The 24,214-nt window shown below is 60.4% G+C and overlaps 1 protein-coding gene and 1 long non-coding RNA gene across 12 annotated transcripts in view; one reads left to right on the top strand and one right to left on the bottom strand.

The window, feature by feature from the left end:
* ARHGEF10L (Rho guanine nucleotide exchange factor 10 like) overlaps positions 1–24,214 on the bottom strand; it is a 156,971-nt gene that overhangs the window by 52,404 nt on the left and 80,353 nt on the right. For 5 of the 11 annotated variants that reach the window (XM_027060268.2, XM_053207853.1, XM_053207860.1 and 2 more), the window contains 14 exons: positions 23,418–23,534; positions 20,430–20,538; positions 17,850–17,956; positions 15,610–15,687; positions 14,417–14,596; positions 13,264–13,380; positions 12,776–12,868; positions 12,012–12,185; positions 7,990–8,135; positions 6,348–6,362; positions 5,938–6,119; positions 2,674–2,789; positions 1,989–2,116; positions 490–590 (listed from right to left, as the gene is read on the bottom strand). In XM_027060268.2, the coding sequence (XP_026916069.1) occupies positions 490–590; positions 1,989–2,116; positions 2,674–2,789; positions 5,938–6,119; positions 6,348–6,362; positions 7,990–8,135; positions 12,012–12,185; positions 12,776–12,868; positions 13,264–13,380; positions 14,417–14,596; positions 15,610–15,687; positions 17,850–17,956; positions 20,430–20,538; positions 23,418–23,534 (1,663 nt within the window). Of the gene's footprint in view, positions 1–489; positions 591–1,988; positions 2,117–2,673; positions 2,790–5,937; positions 6,120–6,347; positions 6,363–7,989; positions 8,136–12,011; positions 12,186–12,775; positions 12,869–13,263; positions 13,381–14,416; positions 14,597–15,609; positions 15,688–17,849; positions 17,957–18,089; positions 18,395–18,696; positions 19,112–20,429; positions 20,539–23,417; positions 23,535–24,214 lie in introns of those variants that run through there. The other 6 variants (XM_053207871.1, XM_053207876.1, XM_027060277.2 and 3 more) reach the window with 6 other exon arrangements.
* On the top strand, positions 19,442–22,608 carry LOC113599518 (uncharacterized). Its single transcript, XR_008292418.1, has 3 exons — positions 19,442–19,473; positions 19,627–19,757; positions 20,385–22,608. It is a non-coding gene; the product is annotated as an uncharacterized LOC113599518 (long non-coding RNA).

The raw sequence follows: 24,214 nt of genomic DNA, 5'->3' as shown, positions 1-24,214 counted from the left end.
GTGGCGTTTTTCTTTTGGTAGCAGCTTTACTGACACAGAAGGGGGTGGCCACGAAACCGCCCTTCTCTAGCGTTGACGTCACTGGTTTCTAGCACGTTCTGAGTGGAGCGACCATCACCACTACCTGTTTCTAGAACACTTTTGTCACCCCCCCTCCACCAAAAGAAACCCCCTCAGCAGCCACGCTCCAACCGCCCTCCCCGAGGTCATTTATATGGTGAACTGCCATCACTTGATAGATGGGGAAACTGAGGCTCAGAGAGGAGCAGTGGCTTGTCCAGGGTTACGAGGCAAAGCCTCAGCGCTCAGAACTGGCTCTGGTATTTCTCCACCGCACGACCTCCCTCCAACTCAGAAGCCCCCCGTCCCCACGTGCACGCGCTCGCGCGCGCACACACACACACACACTCACACACACACGCACACACACCCAGGCCTCCCGGCTCCGCATTCCTGTCTCCTGGGCCCTTTCCCCGGGCCTTTACTCACGGAGTCCAATCTTGGCCAGGTGCAACCTGTTGACCCAGGAGATCTTGCTCAGGGGGTTGGGGGTGATGAAGACCACCATGAAGCTGATGGGGCGGCCAGATCTGCGGCAAGAGGGTGACGAGCGTGAGTGAGTGTCCACAGCGAGCACCCAGCTCTTCCCTCGACCACGCGCACTCGCAGTGGCACTGACTCTGCTCGGAGCACCGAAGGGTGGCCAGAAAGGCTGGCGGCTGGCAAAGCCGAGGTCTCCTGGGGGAGGGGTCCCTCCACCCACCGTGGCCCCAGAATGGAGGTCCCTCCCCAAAGCGATCAGGCCGCGTTCCGCAGCCCAGCCTCCAGCACCTGCCCTGCCCGGGCTCCCCGGTCAGCTCTCCACGGGCCTGTCAGACACACGAGCATGTCCGACCGGGAGCCCGTGCAGGCAGGAAAGGGCCCTCTTGGACTCCCAGGACCGGGCACAGTGTGGGTATCCAGCAGACATTTGTGGAATGGACGCACGAGTGAATGAAGCCGGGAATGAATGAGGTTGTGCCCAGGCTTGGGCAGCTAGGGGCCGCTGTTGTCACAACACTGTCCCCTCACCTTGGAGCAGCGCCCTCAGCGTCCTCTGGGGCAGGCTCTCCGCCAGGAGCCATCCCGGGAGGCAGGCAAGGCTAGCGTCACCAACTCCGCACAGAGAAAGGGGTGCGGGGGCAGGAAGGGGCTGCGAGAGGCCACTCAGCAGGGGCGTGGCAGATTGGGATTACGGCTCAGGGCCCTGCCTCTCTGCCTCTGAGACCCTAGCCTGGAGCCTCGTCTCCTGGGCTCCCGGGCTGGTGGCCCTCCCTCGAGCGACAGTGCTCCCTCTCCATGCAGCCAGTGTGCTTGGAACCCTCTGTCCCCCACCGTCCCTTCATCCTCAAGGTCAAACGCAGGCCGTGGGCCCCTCATTGTGCCAGCCCAGGCTTCAGAGCCAGAGCCCGTCGGAGCCTGGCTCAACCGCCTACTCTGTGGCCATGGGGCGATCCAACAGCTCTTTGGGCCTCGCCACCCTCATCTGCAAAATGGGGCTCAGATACCTTTCTTCACCTCTGCTAGATCTGTCATCAATTCCACAAACATCAGCGGAGGGTCTAGGGAACCCCAGCGCCTGTGTGGGCATCTGGGGGGAGGCCGGAGACCCAGCCTCGGTCCAAGAGGAGACCCAGGGCCCAGTCCCGGGGCTCTGCACAGTCTGAAGTGAGTGACAAGGTCACCGCACAAACAGAGCCAACCGACAGCAGAGGGTCTGAGTCCTCAGTCTCCTAGCAGAGGACGGGCCCAAGTATGAATCCGTCATTCATTCGTTCGTTCATGCGTTCATTCCACAAGGAGCACCCACTCCGCGCCAAATGCTGTGCTGGGCAGGGCCCACGGTGTGCACAAACCCGTCACCCGTTACCGCCCTGATAAGCAGATGGGCTCCAGGTGCCGCCTCTCGGGAGCACCCCCCTTTCAGCGCTGTCCACTCCCCATCTCACTTGTCAGGTTTTCCAGGAAGCAGGAGCCTGAGACGGCACTTGTTGGCCGAGTGGATCTCCTCCTCCTTCACCCGCATTAGCCTCTGCAGGGCCAGGCACCAGTCTTGAGCCACGGTCATGTTCAGGTTCTAGGGTTGAGGAGGCCAGTGAGGTCACCACACAGCCGGCCGGCTCCCCAAAAGCCACACAGGACCCTGCAGCATTCAGGGTGCCCAGAGGGACAGGAGCCGGGAGGTCCGAGAGCTCGACAGGGGCCACCCGCTCAGCCATAGCGGGTGACCGGCTCCCCGCTGCAGACCCCGAGTAAGCTCCCCCAGCCCGGGGTTCAGACCCCACCTGGCACCCCTCCTTTGAGAGGGACACGACCTCCCAGCCGGCTTCTTCTCCAGCCCGGGCTGAGGTCCAGGAAGGGGCTGCTAGATGGACTAGTCATCGTGCAGAGAAGAAAAACGTCACCACGCAGCCAGCCCCCACTCAATCCGAATCAGAACCTCCACCCAAACCAGAGGCCGCACACCAGACCTCCAGGGAGCCACGGGGAGCTTTGGCCACTCGTGCTGCCTGTGGGAATTCAGAAGCCAGGAGCATGCCTGGGGCCTGGGCAAAGACAGGAGCCCTCTCCCACTTTGCCTGCTGAGTCTGGGCGCTGCCCGGAGCCCAACGAAGCCGGGCCAGTGCTGCGTACCTGGTAGGTGCCGTGCAGCGTGCTGATGAGGAAGGTTATCTGCTCTACGACAGCCAGGTCCTTCTGCAGATCCTGCAGCTCCTGGAAGAGGCGCGGGGGGCCGAAATACACCTTATCTGGACGGAGAAGAGACCCAACTCAACTTCAGGGGTGGAGAAGGTGCCAACAAGGACCCAAGCGTCCACTCACCACACAGGAGAAGACCTGTCACCCCGGAGATATGGCGCTAGAGACACAGAAGGAAGCATTACCAGGCTCTTGCCCCGGTGGAGCCCCTAGTCTACTAGGGGGACAGATGTCACCACAGGTGGTTTAGCACCTAGGGTCCGGGCCACACTCAAAGGGTCACAGGAGGCCAGAAGATTGAGACCCAACTGTGCCTGCAAGCGGTGAGGAACCTTCACGGGGCTGGGGATGCGACGGGCACAGCCAGAAAGGAGAACAGCACGTACAAAGGCACTGTGGCTGGAGGAAACCCAGAAAGGGCAAGTTGTTCAAAGATGTGCCGGGGACCTACTGGGTGCCAGATTCTCTTGCAGGTGTTGGTGATGTAGCTGCAAAGCAGACAGATAGGGTCCCTGCTCTCGTGGAGCTTATGAACCAAGTGACGGGGGACAGGGGCAGCAGCCAATTAACAGCAATTAAGAACAATGATGGAAGGCACTAGGGAGAAAGACATCAGGGCACGGGGACGGTGAGGGTGTCCAGACCTCTGGTGATCACACACACGTGGTAAGTACTGGGGCCACGTGGGGAAATCCTTGAATGCGGAGACAGGGAATGTGGGCTGTAGCCTCTAGGCCATGGTTCCTCAAGCTGAGGTCTTATGGAATCCCAGGGGAGGGCTTATCTGGGGGTTTAGATGACTATCTAGAAAACAGATGCACATCCATGGGGCGCCTGGGTGGCTCAGTCAGTTAAGCAGCCGACTTCGGCTCAGGTCACGATCTCGCGGTCTGTGAGTTCGAGCCCCGCGTCGGGCTCTGGGCTGATGGCTCAGAGCCTGGAGCCTGTTTCAGATTCTGTGTCTGCCTCTCTCTGACCCTCCCCTGTTCATGCTCTGTCTCTCTCTGTCTCAAAAATAAATAAACGTTAAAAAAAAAAAAAAAAGAAAAAGAAAACAGATGCACATCCACGGGGCGCCTGGGTGGCTCAGTCGGTTAAGCGCCCGGCTCTTGCTTTCGGCGCAGGTCACGATCTCACGGTTCACGGGTGAGCCCCGCATCAGGCTCTGCGCTGACAGCATGGGGCCTGCTCGCTCGCTCTCTCTCTCTCTCCCACTCTCTCTCAAAATCAATAAATAAACACATTTTTTAAAAATTAAAAAAAAAAAAAAAAAAGACCAGATGCACATCCTGAGTCACCCGGATACCGTGACTTTCAAGCCGCATTTTGCTGCGTGGGGTCAGGGCTCCTGTGGACTCTGGTAGTGAGTGGACAGGCAGGGACGGAGCAGAAGCGAGGTGTGCAGGGGAGGGAGGTAATGCACTCACACCAAAAGAGAGGCAAGAACAGACTCACCAGCGGCCCGGACGGGTGAGCCAGTGGGGAGTGCGGGTCACCGTCCACGTGCCCTGGGGTGCGTGCAGGTGTGGACAAACCCAAAAGAACCTGGCCCAAAAGAGGGCCACGCCCACGGCGTGAGCGATTTGGTTCCGGCAAAACAACATCATCCATCACGTTCATGCTGTTAATTTGAATTTCATTGTTTTGAGGCTTCATTTTTATTCCATTTGTGATTTCGTTTTGGCTTTATGGTTGTTCAAGGGACATACGAGCATAAGGAGCTTATTAGAGCTAGCCTTATATGTGCACCTATTTGAATAGCAACGTAATAAAAAAAAAATCAGTCGAGGCCGATGAGGCTTCAGCAAGAATTCTTTTTTTTTACCCCCTCTTTCAGGGAGTCTGGCCGTGGATGACTCTAGTTTGAGAAATGTGGCCACGGACAAGTCACCGAAGGGGGGGCCCCAGAGCGGTAGCGGTAAGGCGGAGTCAAGCTGGGGTAAAGGCACCTCAGAGGAAGACAAATGGGGCCGATGAGCCCCTCGCCGGGGGCTTCTGTGAACCGCGAAACAGCCTTCCTGCTCACAAAACCCAGGGGAAGAGGCACAAATCTGGGAGCAGGCGCGACTCTGCAGCCCAGCCCTCCTAGGGCAAGAGCGCATGATGTAATCGCTCCCTCAAAGTTTCCAGAATTGCTGGCAGCCCAGTGAGGCCACCTCCGGGGTCAGGCGCAGGACAGAGTCGGGCCGAGCAGCCTCCTGCCTGTGGAAGGTGCCTCAGGCACAGTTCCTCTCTGCCAGCCCTGCAGCGAGGCCCCCTTCACTCATTCAACAAACATCCCTTACCCCCCATCACACACCAGGCTCTGGGGCGAGGGCTGCAGCAGAACCGTCACCAGTGATGGTGACCATATAACCGGGCCCCGAGAGGGGCGCCTGGGCGGCTCAGTCGGCTCTGGTCATCATCTCACAGTTCGTGAGTTCGAGCCCCGCGTCAGGCTCTGTGCTGACAGCTCGGAGCCTGGAGCCCGCTTCGGACTCTGTCTCCATCTCTCTCTGTTCCTCCCCACTCGCTCTCTCTCTCTCTCTCTCTCTCTCTCTCAGAAACAAATAAACATTTTAAAAAATTTAAAAAAAAAAATTAACAGGCCCTGGGAGCAGGGGACAAGGGGACCTGCCCATCCAAGGGAATCAGAAAAGGCTTCTCTGCAGAGGTGCTATCTGAGCTAAGAGGAAGAAGGGCAGACTAGGCCAAAATACAACGGCAGAAGATTCTGCAGGCAGAGCCCGGGAGAAGGCCCTGTGGCCATGGAGACGGCTGGGGGCGCGGGGCTGGGAGGCTGCCGGCCACACTCTGCGTTCTCGATCTCCTTGGGCCCCGAGCCTGTCCCTGAGGATGTAGGGGCCTCAGTGAGTGTCACCTGGGCCCTTCCCCGCACGGAGTGGCAAACTGAGGCACAAAGAGAAGGGACAGCCGCCGAGGTCCCGGAGGAGGCAGGCAGTGGCCAGGTAGTGGTACAAGTCCCGCCGGGCACGGCGCACGAGTGCTCGAATGGGCACAGACGTGCTGGAGGGGGTAGGGGCGGGGACCAGCAGCCATCCCTCGCGCAGCAGGACGTGCCTGCAGGACGCACGTGCGCAGGTGGGTCGTGGGTATGCAGCGTGCAAACCAGCAAGGGCCTCTTGGCCGAGTGGCCCGTCGTTCTGGGGTCCCCAGACAGGGCCCCCAGGCCTGGGCGGTAGCGGGGCGGGTACTCACTCTGGGCCTGGCCTGCGGCAGAGGCCTTCTTGGTGCCAGCGTGCTGGATGAGCACGTTGTCCTTGTCGTAGGAGCTGCCATCCTGGCCCACCTCCACCACCTGCACCTGGGGCAGTGCTGTGTTCCACTTGACCACGTACTTGGGCCCCAGGGGCACCAGGCTGCTGATCTCCAGCTGGCCCCTGCCAGGACACAGAGGAAGCCCTGCAGGGCCCGCGGCACCCCAGGCCCAGGGCCAGCCCAGGGCACACCAGCTCAGCCAGGCATCTCGCGACAAGCATAAGACCTCAGGCCAGAACCAAGCGAGGCAGAGCAGGGACCCGCCGATGAGGCCAAAGCACCGGGGTGCCCAGGCCCCAGCCCAGATCCAGAATCACATGCCCCAAGGCCCCGAGCCCCCAAACCCCTACCTGTGGTTGGCAGGCCTGAGGAAAAACACAAGACAGAAGGGAAGGTCATTACCGTTAGTGAGTGACTTCTAGGGGACTGAGACAGCGGGGCCGGGTGTGGGCATCGGGGATCACAGGGGGGCCTTCTCCCTGAGCTGGGCACCAGCCTCTAGTCACCCGTGATTGCCACAGCGGCCCTGCTGGAAGCTTGTATTATTCCAGACAAGGACACTGACGCTCAGAGAGGTCATGTGACTCACGCCAAATCCCCCCCACACGCTCCCTGCCACAGTGGGCCACCAGCATCCCCGTCACAGCTCACACCAGGCTAGTCCCTGAGCCACAGGAGGGCAGAGCAGGTGTTCATCGGCTATGGTGCCTTAAAAATCACAGGGCTTGAGTGAGTGAGGGAGAGCGGGAGGGAGGGAATGGATGAGGCAGCCGTAAGCACCACCCACACTGATCTAGAACAGAAGCTTCTCTGTCCAAGTCCTCTCTCCTCCAGTACCGGCTCTCCTCCAGACCCGTGAACTGGCATAAAGCAAGGACCCAGGAAGTATCTGATGGATTAACGGATGGATGGATGGGTGGCTGGAGGGTGATGGGAGTCCCAGGACAGCCCCACTTGCTCCCGTTCCAGGGCGCGTGAGCCCCAAGCATGGGGACCGTCCCCAAATCCGCTCCGTGGCCGTGCCTGCACCAGGTACAGAGCCTACGTGAGTCCCCTCAGGCGTCCCCCACCCCACGTGCGCTCCAGCGGGCGGGCAATAAGAAAGTCGGGCCGGGATTCACATTGGAGTACAGGCGATTTCCCTCTGGACCTCAGTGATCGTTGCCATGCTGGTGTTGCCCTGATGTTGGTCAAAGTGTTATAAAATACTGAGAGCAAAGAGCCTCCTCTGCTTGAATGGATAAGAGTCACAGCTGGACGGGTCACACAGCTGGAGCTCACTCCGTCACAATCCCTGACACGTACAGGGCCAAGCAGGGGACACAAGTGAGTAAAGTGGGCCAGGTGGGGACTCCTCCCCAGGAAGGGGGCCACGTGGCCCAGCCCCAGGCCCCAGTGGCCCGGGCAGTGTAGGCCCAGAATGCCGGAGCCTCAACTTTTCCAGAGAAGTCAAATGTCTCGGTCTTTGTGCGAACTCCCGGTGCGAGCCTAATAAGAGATTTCTGGAGGTCTAACGCAACCCACGGGGCACAATCGCCCTCACCCTGTCCAGGCTCTGATTCTTTCCGGCACAGTCTGGAAGCCCCGCTCTGGGCATTTCCACCACCTCTGACTCAGAACGAGGCAGCCAGGCTCTGTAGGGGAGACAATGCCCTGGGCAGCGAGGGGGTGGGGGGGATTTCTTGAATTGCAACGTGGCTGAAACTCAGGAGGCTGTTCAGTTACCAACAGCAGAGTTCCAGAACAGACCAGTCCGTACAAATGGACAGCTGTTGGCCCAAAGGCCGGGGGTTGGCCCAGATGACCCCTCCATACGCTCCCCAGCTCCGGGGACCGGGGACAGAGCAGGCCGAGAGGGCTGGGAGAGGAAGCTGGAATGTCTGAGACCTAAGCCGAGCCCAGAGGGCACCCCATCACAGAGAGGCCAGTCCGGGAACTGGGACACAGCAGGAGGGGGTCCCTAGAGAGTGGCCACGGCCCAGACCCACTTACTTGAAGTTGATGTTGGCACAGACCAGCATGTCATTGAGTAGGAACACCCTACGCTCCTTGGACTTGATCAGCTGCCCACGGTCACCGTACACGGTCTCTGTCAGCGTCTCACACAGGAGCAGCTGCCGCTGACCCGAGGTCAGTAGCTGCGGGAGGGGGACAGAGCAAAGTCAACACCCACAACACACACCGGCTGCGACAGGGACGCCAACGCAGCAGCGGGCCAGGGTCCCCTCGCTGTGCACGAAAGGGACCGGGGTGGGGGACACCGGGTAGGAGGCCAGGGTCCCCTCACTGTGCAAGAAGGGGACCGGGGCGGGGGGCACCGGGGAGGAGGCCAGGGTCCCCTCACTGTGCACGAAGGGGACCGGCGCAGGGGGCACCGGGGAGGAGGCCAGGGTCCCCTCACTGTGCACGAAGGGGACCGGGGCAGGGGGCACCGGGGAGGAGGCCAGGGGACCACACGCTGGGTTCTCTGACCGCCCGCCTTGCCCACAGCCAGCACCCCTTCTTGGGGGTGACCGGTCCTGGCACCCTACCCCCCCCCCCCCGTGAGGAGGTGTGGCCTCCCTCAGGGAAGACTCCCAGCCTGGAAGAGGTCTCAGCCCTGCACCCTGAACCGAACGGCCTGGACCAGCCTTGCCTCACGAGGGGGTTGGCACAGATCTGTCATCCAATGAGGCGACCCTCCGAGGAGGCCAGAGACCTTCGAGCCTCAAGCACCTCAGCAGGCCTTTGCCAATCTCAGGCTGGGCACCAAGAACCCCCTGCCCGCACCGGGACCACCGTCCTGCCCAGGGACCCACCGGGAAAACATCTTTTTACTGACAAGGATTTTTTTTTTTTTTTTTCCCAGAGAGAAGGAGAGTATTCAGCAAAATTCATTCCCAAAACCCATGACTCCGATGACAAGAGTCATCCTCCCCTCCCTCCTCACCCCTGCTGGGAAAGGGCAGATCACCCAAAGCCTCCCCGCCCCCCCCGAGAGAACAGCCTGTCATTCTCCACAGAACCATGTTTTCCGATCAACGCCAAAGCCTGAACGCACCAATGCCCTTTGCGTGTTGGGCACTGCACGTGGCCCTAAGTCTCCCACTTCCTGTTTCACGGGCTCCGCAGCCCCTGAGGCCATCCCCGTCCCCAAAGGAGGAAGCCATCCCCAGCCTGGGCAGCGCTGGGTGCGATAGTGGGGAGGCCCCACCGCTGGTAACACAAAAGGGACTCAAGGGTCCCTCGGGAGTCCCCGCGTAACGGCTAAGGCTGGGCTCCCCTGTGTCACTACCTCCTCCATCAAGCTGCTGCCAGCACATGGAAACAAGACTGGAAGCTCGAGGACAGCAGGCCCCCCAGAAGGTTGCCAAGAGCGCCACGACCCGAACCTTGGAAGGAAAGTCCCCTGGGCTTCTGGAAACCACGCCCCTGCCCCTCAGGCAGATGAAAAGAAAAGAAGAGCGGATGTTGCACAAACCCCCCTCTGGAGGGTCCTGAGCAGGCACATTTTGAAATAGCCGGCAGGGTTCCGTTTGGGGCGCGCCCAGTTTCAATTCCGCTTTTCCCCAGGGGATGGATGGCAAGAGGAAAATCACCGGACTGGTCTCAGAACTGGCTGAGATCGTCCAAGGTGGGGCCGGGGGGGGGGCGGAGGGGGGGCCTAGCTCGAGGCAGGCGCGTGCGTGGCCACCACACCGCCACCACGTCCCACACGTCTCAAAAATGCCCCCACTTGACAGGTAGAGAAACTGAGGCTCAGAGCCTTCTGTTCCTTGTCCAACACCAAACAGGTCTTCCCGACCTCCAGCCAGTGACCCTGGCCCCTTATTGCCTGGGTCCCATCGGGGACAGAGCTGAAGAGAACAGTGATGCCGAAGAGAGGGATTTCCTCCTGCCCAGCCAGCTCTCCTCGCACCCCCCCCCCCCGACAGGTGCACAGGTGTGCGAGCAAGAGAAACCCCTTGGTTACAGACAAGGGGGCCAAAGGAGGGGACAGGAGAAGACCCCTCCCAAGTGCAGAGCAGGTACCAGGGCTGGCCTGAAGCCTGTTTTTCAAGAGACATCCTGAAACAGAAAGCTGGTGTGGGGCAGGTTAGGGAGGCCTGCCTGGAGGCGGGGACAGACTGGGGACTGCGGGGGCAGCCACTACTCAGGTGACCTTCCTGGCAGGAAGGCGGGCCAATGTGCCAGCTCTTCCAGCCCCTCAAGACCTACAAGTCTGGACTTTCTGGGACATCCTTCCATTTTTGAATGATGGCAACCGATTCCACCTTCTTGAAAATACTATGTGGGCCTAAAAGCATGTGTACGGCCTGAATTTGGCCTGAGGAGGGAGAGTCTTAAGAGGTGGGACCTCTGATGCCTAGAACTGCAAGGAACCCCACAGGCTACCTGGGTTTCCAGGCTCATGGTGAAGATCAAAGACGACAGTGTAAGTTAGTATCATATACTGTAAAGGGCAGTCCGCCTGGAAAGGGCTGTTGGCCATCTGGCAAGAATTCCTGTGCTCTCAGAAAGTTCCACCCCATGTGGCTGAAATCTCACTGGCCTTAGTCACTAGCCTTACTTCTGCTTTCAGGGCCCACAGAGCCAGGAGGCTCCCAGTCTTGCCCCAAAAGATCTGAACACCTCCTATGATGACCTCATACAATGTCTCTGCCCCAAAGAACAGCCACTGTCCTTGCCTATGTCCCCTGACATGGGGGTCACCCCACTCTGAGCCATCCCCACCAACCTCTGCCCTCCAGTGGGAGAAAGGAAGGTGGGGCCCAGGAGGCAGGGCCTCCCAGATCTAGGTGCGGCTTTGAGCTGCTCAAGTCACGCGCACCAACAGGTGACTCTAGGGGACTCCAGTTTTTTGTGCTGGCTTTTCATGTTGAAAACAAGGTTCTCTACAGACTCATTTGAAAGTTTTCCAAGGTTTTGGGGGATTTTTTGTTTTGTTGTTTTTACTAGAATGTTCCTGAGTTACAGTCCCAAACCATGGCCTGAATTTCTCATCTTTCTTCTTTAAAAATAACACCAGGGGCGGAGCGCCTGGGTGGCTCAGTCGGTTGAGTGTCCCACTTTGGCTCAGGCCATGATCTCACGATACGTGGGTTCGAGAGCTGGTCAGGCTCTGTGCTGACAACTCGGAGCCTGGAGCCTGCTTCGGATTCTGTGTCTCCCTCTCTCTCTGTCCCTCTCCTGCTCGCACTCTGTCTCTCTCTCTCTCTTTCAAAAATAAATGAACATTAAAAAAAATTTTTTTTTAATAATAACACTAGGAGTATCTGGCTGGCTCAATTGATTAAGTGTCCAACTCTTGATTTTGGCTCAGGTCACTATTCCAGGGTTATAGGATCAAGCCTGATGTCCCTGTTTGGGATTCTTTTTCTTTCCCTCTCTCTCTCTCTCTCTCTCTCTCTCTCTCTCTCACTCTCTGCCCCTCCTCCCCCTCTCTCAAATTAAATAAATAAACATATAAATAAATAAATAAATAAATAAATAAATAAATAAATAAAACACTAATAATGACAACAGCCACCTTGTATTAAGAACTCTGGGTCTGCTGCTTTGCCGACGCCTCCGTTTGCCTCACGGCAGCCCTGGGGTCAGGCCCCATTGAGTTCTCCTCATTTCAGAGGGAGCAAGTGAGGTTCAGAGAGGTTGGGTGATTCTCCTGAGGCCACACAGTGAGCACCACTGGCGAAGTCTGGATTCAAACCCAGACCCTTGACTCCAGAGCCTACTTGTGTCAAGCACGATGCTAGACTCTCATTTCTGGTGTCTTTCCTGGCAATGACACTGGTGGACAAAATCGGCTTTTATCCTAAAATAACATGAATGGTAATGAATGGGGAGGAGGCGGTCAAGACCCCAATCCTCGGGGTTAGGTCTGCGGGGCTCAGAGGGGAGCCAGGAATCCCTCCCTCGGAGAACACTGCCATCTAGTGGGTGGCCGAGGGGAGGAGGCAGAGTGACAGGTGATAAAGGCTGCAGAACAGGTAAAGGCGCGCAGGTGGGGGGGGAGGGGGGACCCTGGCACTCACCTTGTTGAGGCTGCTGCGGTCACTGACGCTCTTGGTCAGCTGTTGGATCTCGGCCACCTGGTCGGCCAGCCGCTTCTGCTCGTTGAGCTTCTCGGCCAGCGTCTCCAGCTCCGTGAGGGCGAGCTGCAGGGACAGCCTGTCCGGGTGGCCCCTGGGGGTGTTCTTCAGCATGTCCTGCCAGGACCCCGAGAGAGCCGGAATGAGAACCGCACGGCAGACCCTCCTCCCCTGGCCTGGGGTCAAGGCCTCACCCTCCCACCTCCTGCAGAGACCCAATCGGAAGGTGCCCAGCTTTCGGCCAGGACAGATGGTATCGAACATGGAGTAAGGACTCCAGAAATAGCTAATGAACGGAAAAAAAAAAAAAAAAAATCTCTGGATCAATCCCTAATTCACTGATCAGCAGTGTCCTGAGATGAGAGCTCCCTCCTTCAGCTGGAAGCTCTGAGGACAGAGAAGAAAGTGCTGGGGCAGCCCTCGGCCTGGCGACCCCCCCCCCCCCCCCGCCAAGCCCCGCGGTGACGGCTCACCCCAACTAAGGGCCCTGGGTGATCAGGGGAGGGGTTCCGAGCTCCGGGAGCCCTGCGTGGGGACCAGCGCTCCCTCTGGAAGCCTGACGTGGCCAAAGCCAGCTGACTGAGCAACTCCCCACTGCCGGGACCCCTCAGGCCCCGGGAGGCCACAGGCTGTCACTCCCTTCCGGTCGCCTGGGCTCCTGCCCCCGCACCCTGCAGGTCCGTGGCAGCCCGAACCCCGCACGGTACCTGAAGCAGGAGGATGAACTGCGGGAACCTCTGGATCGGCTTCACCATCAGCCCGTAGAGCGTGACGCGGTCGGGGCTGCATACCTGCCGACGCTGTTGGAGAAGGGGCGGAGCCGTCCGCTGACCTCCCGCGGCGAGGGCCCAGCCACAACCTGAAGCCCCACCTGAGCCAAGCCCGACGGAGGAGCACAGCCCCAACAGGGCCAGGTCCCCCCCCAACGGACCCACCCATCACCTCGCCCATCCGAGACAGGCCGCTGGCCTCCTGTTCCACCTGACAAACCTCCAGATTCCCAGGCTGCTTACGGATCTGTCCACCTCATCATCACCCTCCTCTTGGGGGGCAAGAGGGACCGATCTTCTCCCCCCAGGACGGGGGATGTCCCAAAGGAAAGGGGGGGTGGCATCCAGGCCACAGCGATGATGTGACACCCGAAGCTAGGCCGCAGGGCCCTCTCCCTCCTGAGAAACCCGTGAGAGGGGCCCACCTTGAGGAACTCGAGGAAGGCAGGCTTGGTGAGACAGGCCTTCTTGATGATGGACATGGCGTTGGTGAAGTTGTTCACATAGTCGCTGTAGACGTCTAGCACCATGGACTTGGAGAACTGGGATGGGCACGGGGGCAGGGAGGGAGGGTCACTGTGACGTGAGGGGAAGGGCAGGCGGCACCCCTGCCCTCGGTGCCAGGTACCCGGAGGCTCGCAACCAGCCCTGTGGTCAGGAGACCTGTCGCCCTGCTGAGGGGACGAACCCAGGCTCCGAGGGGTGGAGAGATGCCCACGGTCCAGGGAGGGAGGGGCGGTGCTAAGGAGAGACCAGGGACCCTCCTCCTCTCCCAGCAGGGTGACCCGGGAAGGCGAGGGGAGAAGGGACAGAGGTGGGGGCAGCCACAATGCCCCTTTTTGCATTTCCTCACCACCCCAGGAAGTAAAATGCCCTGGGCCTCCAGCCCCGAGGACAGCACTCCTGACCCCAGGTCCTTGTCCACACTGACCAGGATATCAGATCTATTGAATGCTGGGGTTTGCAAAACCATATATATTTTTTCCTTTTAGCAGAACCCAGTGATCTAAAACAGATCCACTGACTTGATGCGCCCACCCCCCACAAATCTCTTTGGGGTTCACAGACTGCAGTTTGAAAAACCAAGAGTCCCCCCTCAGACGGGGGGCCTGAGCCCCGAGAGAGCCCTAGAGCTGGCCAAGGTTACAAAACTGAGCTGGGACCCAGCCGGGCCTCCTGGAGAGCAAGCCAGTGCACCTGCCCCTTGCCCTGTAGCATAGAGTCCTCTGGGGGCCAAGGCCATGGGATACGAAAGCATCTCATATGGTGAGCACCCTGCGGGTACTCAGACCAGCCCGGTGAGCACCCTATGAGTACTCAGACCAGCCACCCCAGCAGGGCCAGAACAGTGAGCTGGCTTCCCCAGCACCCTGCCCACAGACATCTCCAAGGACCCACTAGAAGCTGTCGTGTGCACCCCAGCTTGGGCCAGGCAGACTCAGGCCCTGCTTCCCCCTGACCCTGCCGGCTTGGACAGGTGACCAGGTGGAGGCAGGAGGCTGGCCCGGATGACATCCGGGTCAGGGCTGCGGTGTTCACCTTGGTGGGGGCCGGGGAAAGAGAGTCTGGGATACCTACTGAAGCCACGAAGAGGTCCCCAATCTTCTCGGTGGAGTCCCACTCGGCCACCCGGGAGGACAGGGCTATCTGGAACATGGAGTGGCAGTGTAGGATCTCCTTCACGCGGAAGAACACCACCTGGCACTTACGGGCGCTCAGCACCTTGGGTTCCATCTCCATCAGGGGGTTGCGGTAATCCTGCGGAGCCGGGGGGAGGGGGGGGCGGGCAGCGGGGTGAGCACCCCAGGGCCAGGCCACAGCCCCTCCCACCCGGTTGCCCTGCCAATCAGAACTCAGCAGGCCATGTGGGGACCTTCCCGGAGGCAGGAGGTGGGAGGGCACTTATCCCTCACTCCTCACTGTCCTTTGGGAAGGGTCTCCATGAATGTAACACTCCTGGCCCCTCTTTGCCCACCCACAACCCACCCCCGTGACTTAGGTGTCACGCTGGACTGGGGGAAGAGGCTGCCTGCAAACAGCCCCGTGGAGGCAGGCCCCGAGGCCCAGGCCGGCCCTGGGCAGCTCTGCCCGTGACTGAGCCCGCGTGTCGAATGGAATGGTGGCGGCAATGCCCCCCTGGCAAGTCCCCTGGCCCCCAGCCCTAGAGCCACACCCCCACCAGCCATCAGGAACACGGTGATATTGTCATCTCTCCCTGCCTGCCGCCCGGGCTGCCCTTGTGTGGCTCCAAACTCAGGAGGGGCAAGAGGACAGTGTCATCGACACCCCACGACCCCCAACAATTCCCTTCCCCGCTGGCCTGTCTTGGAGTCACAGCACCCCCAGAGGAGTCACCCCTTCAGGAGTGCAGATGACAGACCGGGGCGGCAGGGTTACTCCAGTCACATGAGCACTGACAGAGCACGAGGGGGTGCATCCACTCCAGCCTCGGGCGGGGGAGGGGGGGCCCAGGATGATCCCAGATGATGGGAGACGTGGCCCCTGGCCCGGGGCTCCCGGACTGGTGAGGAAAGCACGGTCCCTTCCAGGCACAGAAGGGTCCACACGCCCTCTACTCTAGAGGGCACATCTCACTTCACAGACCCACGACTCTGGTTCAGAAATGCAGTCTTCCTGCCAACTCCCAGGCATCAGGAACGCTTGCTGTCCCCATAAAAGCGCTGGCCTGTGGCTCCTTCCCCTTAAAACTGCCCATAACCTCCCTACGAACCCTCCTTACAAAGTGTCCCCAGAGGCCCCCGGAGTCGTACCTGGAGTACCCGCTTCAAAGACTCCACGTAGCTACCTTCACTCTGCACGATGGAGCCCAGGATGTGCCTCCGGACCACCTGCCCGGGCCAGAAAACACAGTCAGTGGCCGCACCCACCATAGCACAGAGGGAGCACCCGATGTGTGCAGAGGCCCCGGGTGGCCGATAAGGAGTCCTGGTGCCAGAAGAGCTGAGGGGCTGCAGGACGGAAGGGACTCGTCCCTCCCAGAGCCCGCTCCTGGGACCACCGGGGCCCGCAGGCCAGCATTGCCCTCCAGAGCCCCGCCTACAGATGGGGGGTGTGGGGTGCTGGGCTCGAGGCCCCCGCCAGGCCACTCCTCGCGTACATCCAGGCATAGGGAGTCACCACCCCTCCTCCAAGGGGTCAGGTGGCCTCCCACATCCTGGGACAAATGGGGGAGAAAATTCTTTCTTGGACGGAACAGAGATCTCAGCTCCCACCCCTCGTAGCTCCAACCCCTTAACCAACCCCCCTCCCTCAGACGGGATCCCTCAGGGTACTCTCCACCCCACCGGGTGAGCTCCACCGCAGGCCAAACAGCCCAGTCCCTCCCAGCCCCCCTCTCGCTGGCCCCTTCTCTCCTCGGCCCACATCAACACACCCCTCAGGTGCAGCCTGGCCAGCAAGAGGCTGGGAGCCCTCGCCTGGGTCCAGCAGCACAGAGGGGGCAGGTGCATAAGCAAACCCTGTTGCACAGTAGAATCACATGGGCGTCTTTAAAATACTGTCACCTAGCTGCTTCCCCAGACATTCCGACTGAGTCGGTATAGGGCACTACCTGGGTATGGGCGGGGCGGGGGGGAGGGGGTGGTGAGAGCATCCCAGGTAATTCCACTGTACCCCCACAGCCGTCCTGGTCATCGATCCAGCCACTACCATCTCCCCCTGCCCCTCTGGACACCTCCTTCCCACCTAGCACACCTCTGTCAGCAATTCCCACGGCCCCGCCTGGGACTCAGGCCTGACTACGGCCCGCACAGCCCCAGGGCCGCAGGATGGGCCAGGCCCACTGTCCTTCAGGCCGCCCCACAGCCAGATGCACTGTCACGGTCACCGATCCCCAGGTGCCCAAGCTGTTCCCAGAGCAGAGTTCTTGACCACAGCACGTAGACACTGGGGGCCGGGTGACTCTTGTGTGTCGGGGACTGTCCTGTGCACTGTAGGACATTCAGCAGCATCCCTGGCCCCCGCCCACTAGATTCCAGGAGGACCTCCAGTTGCGACAACCACAAACGTCACCAGACACGGCCAAATGCCCCTGGAGGGTAAAATCACCTCGGCTGAGAGCCACTGGCCCAAAGTAACTCATATTGCCTGACCGGGAAACACAAGAGGCTCCGGAGGAGAGAGACGCGGCCAATGCCAGCAGGAGCAGCCCGGACTGTGAGCCGGAAGCCTGGGCTCGCGCCTGGCTCTGACAGGGACTCGCTGCGCGTGGGCAGGGGGTCACCACCTCAGTGCAGGGGGGTCCAGGCGGGTAACAGAAAAGAAGGAAGCAGGCGGATGGACTCACGTCCTGAGACGTGAGGTGTGGCCACCACATCTCCTCTCCCCGGTTTTCAAAAGAGGCCAAGCATCTCCTCTGCCAGCCAAAAGAGGGGCAAATCCTTTTTCGCACCTGCTGCCCCAACGCGACTCGCTCAGTGTCCCCACAACGGGGGAAGGCAGGGGTCTCCCCCCACCCACCCCACCCCCCCACCCCCCCACCCCCCCCCGTTTCATGCCTCATGGCAACATGCCTGTGCCTGAGGCCCGGAGCAAAGCCCCCGGGTCCTGGTCCCATGTGACACTTCAGGGGAGGGGAGGCATGGCCCAAAGACCCCCGGCGCCTGGGAGAAGCCCAGAGATAGAGGGTGGGCTGGCCCCTCTGTAGTCTCCCAAGTTGGAATAGCTCAATGCTTTCCAACCCTTCTGTCACTGTGGTCTTCCCTGCAAACGACATCTCCCGTGTGAAATGATTAAGCAGGAGCTGCTCTCGTCACCCTGGGGGTGGGAAGAAAAGGCTCTGAATGCCGGCCCCCCCGTCCCCACCCCAGGACAACGGCATGGGACCTGCTGGGCCCAATCTGGAAGTCTGCGCAGCAGGTGAGGAGAGAACGAGCTGAGGCTCGGCCAGGAGGCCCCGCTCACCCCTTCCCCTTCAAGACCCAGACCCGCGGGGTCCCCAACCACCCCTTTTGCCCCCAAAGACCCCCGGCACCCCACCCTACCCACAGACCTGCTGAGGGCTCAGGCCATCTGGCATGGGGCCCAGCTCCGGGGCCGGGGGCTTGATGTCCGTAACGCTGACCTCCAGGAGTCCCATGTCTTCCTCCTCCGAGTCACCTGCAAAGTCAGATGGGCTGGTGACACACGCAAGCGAGGATGACCTAGACTGTTCAGCCCCCCAGGAGTTGGGAACCACCCTGGGCCAGGGTCCTGGGGCCGCACGGGGTCAGAGCCCACAAGCTGCACTCACTCCTGCGCTCTGCTAGATTGGTCGGTCCATAAATTAATGGGAATGAGCAAGGGGCCACAGAGCAGCACGTCCGGGGCCTCCAGCTCGCCCGATCAGCTCTGCCAGAGTCCCTGTCCCTGCTCAGACCCGCCCACTCCTGGCCCGGAGTAAGCCAGGCCGCCCGTGTCTCCATCACTATGCACTAAAAATAGTTTTCTTCTGGATGCCCAAAAGGGGGAAGAAAGTAAGCCCCAAGAAGAATGGGGCTCTTTGGCTGTGAGTTTTCAAGTTTTCATCACAACTAATGCAGACAGACCCAAAGGGAAAAAGTTCAACTGGGCGATGCAGACCCGAGTGGAGGCAGCTCTCGGACAGAGAGCAGGAGACAGGCCAAGGATCAGGCAGAGAGAGAGAGAGAGAGAGAGAGAGAGGTCAGGCAGAGTGTAGGGACCTGGCTTTGGACGGTTCTGCCCCCACAAGAGAGGCACAGGCACAGGGAGATGGGACCCTAGCTGCTCAGGACTCTGACACCCAGTGGGGGTGGCCGTGGGGAAGCTGAGCAGAAAGAAGGGGCAGCGACCCCTGAGCAGGGGGCCGAGGGAGCAGGGACACCCGGGCGGGCCCTTACCTGAACAGGAGACAGAAGAGGAGGAGGAGGAGGGACAGCGGACGACAGTGTGGGGGTGGGGGTGGTGAAGGCCCTCCTGCCTGGCCCACATGGTACCCCGGGCATCACTCCGCACCCACCCCAGCCGCCGGCCCCGCGGCTTCCTCTTCCCCCATGCGCCACCGGGCAACATTCTTGGCCAGTGATCCGAGCCCTGTCGTGGCTATTAATAACACGCGGGTGGGAGGGTCACTTTGGGGAAGGCTCTGGGCTGACGGGCGGGGCGGGGGAGGGCCGAGGGAGAGCCCGCTGGCAGCCTGGCCAGTCTGGGGGTGGGGAGGGTGACCAGGGACCGCTCGCGGCCAACCGGCCTGTCACCCTGTCCACCCTCCAGGCCACCCCACCGAGTCTGAGAGGACCCCTCCGCCCATCCGCTCCCCGGTCAGGGGCCGGGGCTCTCCCAAAGGTTCAGGGTTGTGCCAAGTTCATGCAGTGCTGGAGTAATAAGCCTATTTCACAGATGAGGAACCTGCCGCTCTGAGAGGGGCAGAAGCCTACGCAAGGTCTTGCAGCCAGGGGGCCGGGGAGCCGGGATCTGAAGCCAGACCAGAGAGCTGCCATCCACCAGCACACAGCTCCACTGAGTGACTGCCCACTGAGAATTACACCTGCCACACAGGAGCCAGGAGCCGTGCCGGGCTCTTTCCACGCACTGCCTCGCTCACTCTCACCCCGGCCCCTGAGGCAGATGCCGCAGCAGCCCCATTGCACAGATGAGGAAACTGAGGCACAGAGAAGGTAAAGCACGTAACTTTTCAAGAGGGCACAGAGTCTCGAAGGCCTCCCTGGCCTGAACGCCTGTGTGGCCCCCGTCTCTCACTGGTCTCCTGGACCCTCACTCCAGCCACATGAAGCCTCTGCTTTATCCTTTCTGTCCCTGTGTGTCCCCAGGCAAGTCACTGAGCCACTCTGTGCCTGTTCGCTCGTCTCCAGATGGACACAGGACAGCCCTGCGTACCATCCGGTGTTGATGAGGATTGAGCAAGGAACCACAAAGACCGTAAGAGACTGCCTCGCGCACAGTAAGTCCCCGATACATGTGGACGATCGCGACAATCCTTTCTCGAATGTCTCCTACTTCCCCACTCCTGGGCCTTTCCACACGCTCGCTCCTGTTCCCTGCCTCACTCACCCCCCCCCACCCTGCTACCTAACTGACCCGCGTCCTCCTCCTCCCAGCCCTTCCCTGACCGCTCATTCGCACTGCACTCCTCCCTGCTCCTGCCACGTTTCCCCACCACTGCTTGTCCGCCTCTGACCGTCACTTCCTGTTTATATTCCTGGAAGAAATGCTGCTTCGTTCCTCTTGGTGGCCCTGCACCCGGCACGGGGTGCGGCTCTCAGTGGGTGTTCAGTAAGTATTGGCTGCCGGGCCGATGGGTGACGGATAAAGGAAAGGGTGGGAGCGCCCAAAGATGAGGCCGGGTAAGCTGCACAGCATAAGAGGCGGGGGGCCCAGACGGCCAGGACAGAGACCAAGGGCAGGGCCGCTGGGCCCCAGACCAAGGGAGAGGCCCCAGGGCCCCCAAAACGAGGTAGACCATACCTGCCAGAGGGTGAGAAACTAACTGGGACCAGCCAGAGAGGACTCCGACCACCGAAGGAGCCCAGAGCCCGAGTGACTTCGCCCACCGTCCCCGCTGTCACAGAGCCGAGTCCTGACCCTCCCGCCAGCCAGGCCCACGGCGCCTCACCGAGGACGTCCTTCCTGTGCAGAAAGGACACTTTGCGCATGACGGCCATCCTCGTCTTCTCCAGCCCGTCCCTGGTCCCGCTCTTCGCAGCCTTCATGAGCTGGGTCATCTGAGCAAAGGCAGAGGGGCTCATCAGAGAAGCCGAAGGAGAGCCCAGGACGCCTGCCACCAAGGGCCACGCCGCCCCACGCAGGCCTCCCAGCCGGGGCCGCGCACATCATGACCCCAGGGCCCGTTCACTCCCAGGGACGGGGTGGCAGAGGCCAAGGGGGACAGCCAGGCAACGCCGCCCAATGCATCCCAGGAAGGGGTGAGAAGGGGCATTTGTGCCCTGGAGATCACCCCGGAGGAACCCTGTTTACTGGCAAAAGGAGGTCTTAACCCGACGTCTCCCTTCGGGACAAAGTGCACGGGTAGGCGTCAAATGAAGGCAGTGGCATGACACAGGGGAAAGACCCGAGGCCTGGAGCGCCAGGCCTGGGTTCAAATCCCAGCCGCGCCTCTCGGGACAAGTCACTTAGCCTCACTGAGCCTCAGTTTCCTCACTGAGATGTGCCAAGGTCTATGAGGACTAACGGGGGCCAGGGAAGCACGCTGGACAGTAAGATGATCCGCGCAAATGGCAGCGGTTACTTTGGGGGCAAGCAGAAGGAAGTGAGTTCACACCCCCACCCCATCTGCCAAACCCAAGTGAGGCCCCCGTCCCTTGCCCCCCAAAGCAGCCAAGTTTCTGACTGCGCCGAGGCCCGGGAAGGGGAGGGAAGGCCGGAGCTGCCACGGAGCCGAGCACAGCTTCCCCGGCGTGGGGACGGACCGCGGCCACCACACCTCGCGGCAGGCAAAGCAGGATGTGAGGCGGGAGAGGACCCGCGCCCAGGAGGGGGAAGCCGCGAGCTGAGCACTGGGGGAGCCCGGGGCCCGCAAACAGAGCCACTGTCCCGGAAGTTATCCCTGCACCGCCCCTCCAGGCCCCAGCCCTGGCATCTTCCCCGACACACGGTCAGCCCTATCCCACAGAACTTTTCTCAGTGATGGAAATGCCGACTCTCGGTGTGCCCACAGGGGGTCCACCAGCCACCAGTAACTCCTGGGCCACCTGAAAAGTGGCTCTTGTCACTAAGGACCTGAAGTCCCGGTTATATTTAATTGTAACTGATTTCAACGTAAAGAACCACATGACTATCATAATAGGCAGCGCAGTTCTAGAACACTCTCTCCTTCCTGAAACTCTCTGCTGAAGGCGGAGAGCACTCCCCTGGGGGGCTCTGGTCCCTGGAGGAGGAGGTCACCTTCCTCCAAGCAAACCCCCTGGTCCCCAGTGGAAGGGCCCTGAGCAGCCGGCCTTGCCAAAAACCCATTGGGCGTGAGGCCTGGGGCATGGGGTGGTGGTGGCTTTTCAGGAACAATGCTGACTTCTGGAAACACCCCTCGCCCCACCCCCCACACACCCCGCAGGAGGAAAGGGAAGTCCCCTGGGGCCTCCCCATGGAAATGCTAAAATTCTTCAGTGGTGATTCTTGGCTTCTAGGAGTGGGGCTCCGGGGTCAGAAACACCTGTGATAATCTAAGGAGAAGCACGGATGTCCGACCCCAGAAACTACACAGAGATGCTCGTCCTCCTCTGGGGGTTGGGAGGGGTCACAAGCCCCAGATTGGAAACCTCTGCTCTGAGCCCAGTTCCTTCCCGGAAGAAAGCTGGGGCAGGCGGCTATCCTACAAACTCCCAAAGCGGTCTTCTCTTGTCGTTTTCCTGGGCAAAGAAGAGCAGCAAATGAACATCCCGGAAGGTGTCCCCACCATCAACCACGGTGCAGAGGCTGGACCAGGCGTCTGATTCCAGGGTCACAGCCAGGGCAAGAACAGTGGTCATAGAATCTTCCCTTCAAGGCTCCCTCTCCTCTCTGGGCCTTTGCCTTCTGAGAAGATAAACCTGCCCCCCTCAGGTCACAGGCCCCCCAAGGCATGTGTATAGGAACTATAAAGTGCCTCCCCTCCCCCCCCACCTCCTCCTCCTCCTCCCCCGCCCCCTCCGGGGAGGCCTCGGGTTCTGATGAAACAGGACGTGGCACAGGATGGACAGCAGACCCCGGTTTGAATCCCGGCTCTGCCACTGACCAGCGCTGTGACCATCAGCCAGTTACTTCTCTGCAGCCTCACTGATGCTAAATGACAGCAGTAAGACAGCTGCCTCCCCGGATGCCCTGGGGATAAAACGGTCAGGTGTGTAAGTAATAGTGGCCACCACCCACTGAGCTCTTAGGTCACACCAAGCACAGCACTGAGCACCTTATAGATCTGAGCTCACCTAATCTTTACATCTATCAGGGGGCTGGTACTGTTAATGCCCCCATTTCACAGGTGAGGAAACCAAGGCTCAGAGAGGTCAAGAGACCTGCCCGGGATCACAAAGAGAGGAAGTGGTGGGACGGGGATTCAGAGCCAGGCCTGCAGGCCTCCACAGCACATAGTAGGTGCTCAACTAAGAGAAGTTCCTGCTGTCGGTGTCATCGTTATCCAGAAGTCTGGGTCTCATCTAAGACCAAGGTGTTATGATTTCTCCTACAGACTTCCTTATCCTGGATCTCTCTGAACGGCTCAGGGCGGGAGGAACGTTCAGCATCACTCACTAAGGCTCACATCTCTCCAGGTGTCACCCAAACCCACCGCCACAGTTACCAAATTCCCGGATTCCTGGGCCTCGGTCCAGACCTACAGAATCAGCATCTCTGGGGGTGCAGCCCAGGAATCTGCACTCTCCAAAGCACCCAGGTGATTCTGAGGACCCCAGAGTTTGCAGACCGCCCCAGCCCAGCCCAGCCCACCCCCCAGGAATTCTGGCACAGTGACGGTTTCACTCGGAGAGAGAGGCGAGAACGTGGAAAGGAGCAGGTGCCGGCACCACCGGTCCCGGCACAGGTGCGAGAGGCGGCCAGGCTCCGGCGTCGGGGCGGGCCCCTGCCAGGCCGCCGGGGGACAGACAGACAGTACCTTACAGTCGTACTTGTGCTTCAGCGCCTGCACGTCTCTCCCCCCGGCTCTTAAAGCCAAGATGTCTCTCTTAGTCCTGGCGTATCTCTCCTTTAGCCTAGTCAGGTCTGGAGAAAGCTGGAGCCCCCAAGCAGCCAGGCAGAAGGAGAGCAGGTGCGAGGAGGAGGCGGGACGGGAGGACACAGACAGGACAACAGAGGAGAAAGGAGACCAGGTGAGGTGGGACGTGGGGCCTGGGGATGGCTCCCGCCGGGGATCGGCTCCAGCAGCGTCCCACCCTAACGCGCAGGCAGCGGGGGCTGGGAGTCCTGGCTGCTGGGGGGCCAGGGGCAGGGGACCAGCCGGCCCCGCTCAGAGAAGGGGAACAGTGCCTAGAGGACAAGGACTGTGTCTCAGGCATCCCCCCATGTGCCAGGGGCCAGCGAGGGGCTGGTGACACAGGAGGTCCTTGGCAAGTTTGGGAGATGGATGGATGGGCAGGTGCGTGGGCAAATGCACAGGAAGATGGGTGAATGGACAGAGAGCTGGTTGGACAGACAGATGGACTATAAACAGAGGGATGAGTGGTTGGATGGACAGACAGAAAAATGGCTGGATGAGCAAATGGATAAACTTAGCTGGAGGACTGCAGATCTGGGTAAATGGACGGACAGACGGACAAGAAGATGGATAAAAACCCGGGGGGACCAGGGGACGGATGGAAGCAGTGCCGTGCCGGTAAATATTTAACACGCGCTTCTCCAGGAAATAGACCCCTGCTTTGTTGGCTTTCCATGATGTCACTACGCCACCGTGGC

This window comes from Acinonyx jubatus, chromosome C1 (genome assembly GCF_027475565.1).
Source record: "Acinonyx jubatus isolate Ajub_Pintada_27869175 chromosome C1, VMU_Ajub_asm_v1.0, whole genome shotgun sequence".
Classification (NCBI taxonomy): Eukaryota; Metazoa; Chordata; class Mammalia; order Carnivora; family Felidae; genus Acinonyx; species Acinonyx jubatus.
Note: the sequence above shows the minus strand (reverse complement) of the source record. Positions and strands in the feature narration are given on the sequence as shown.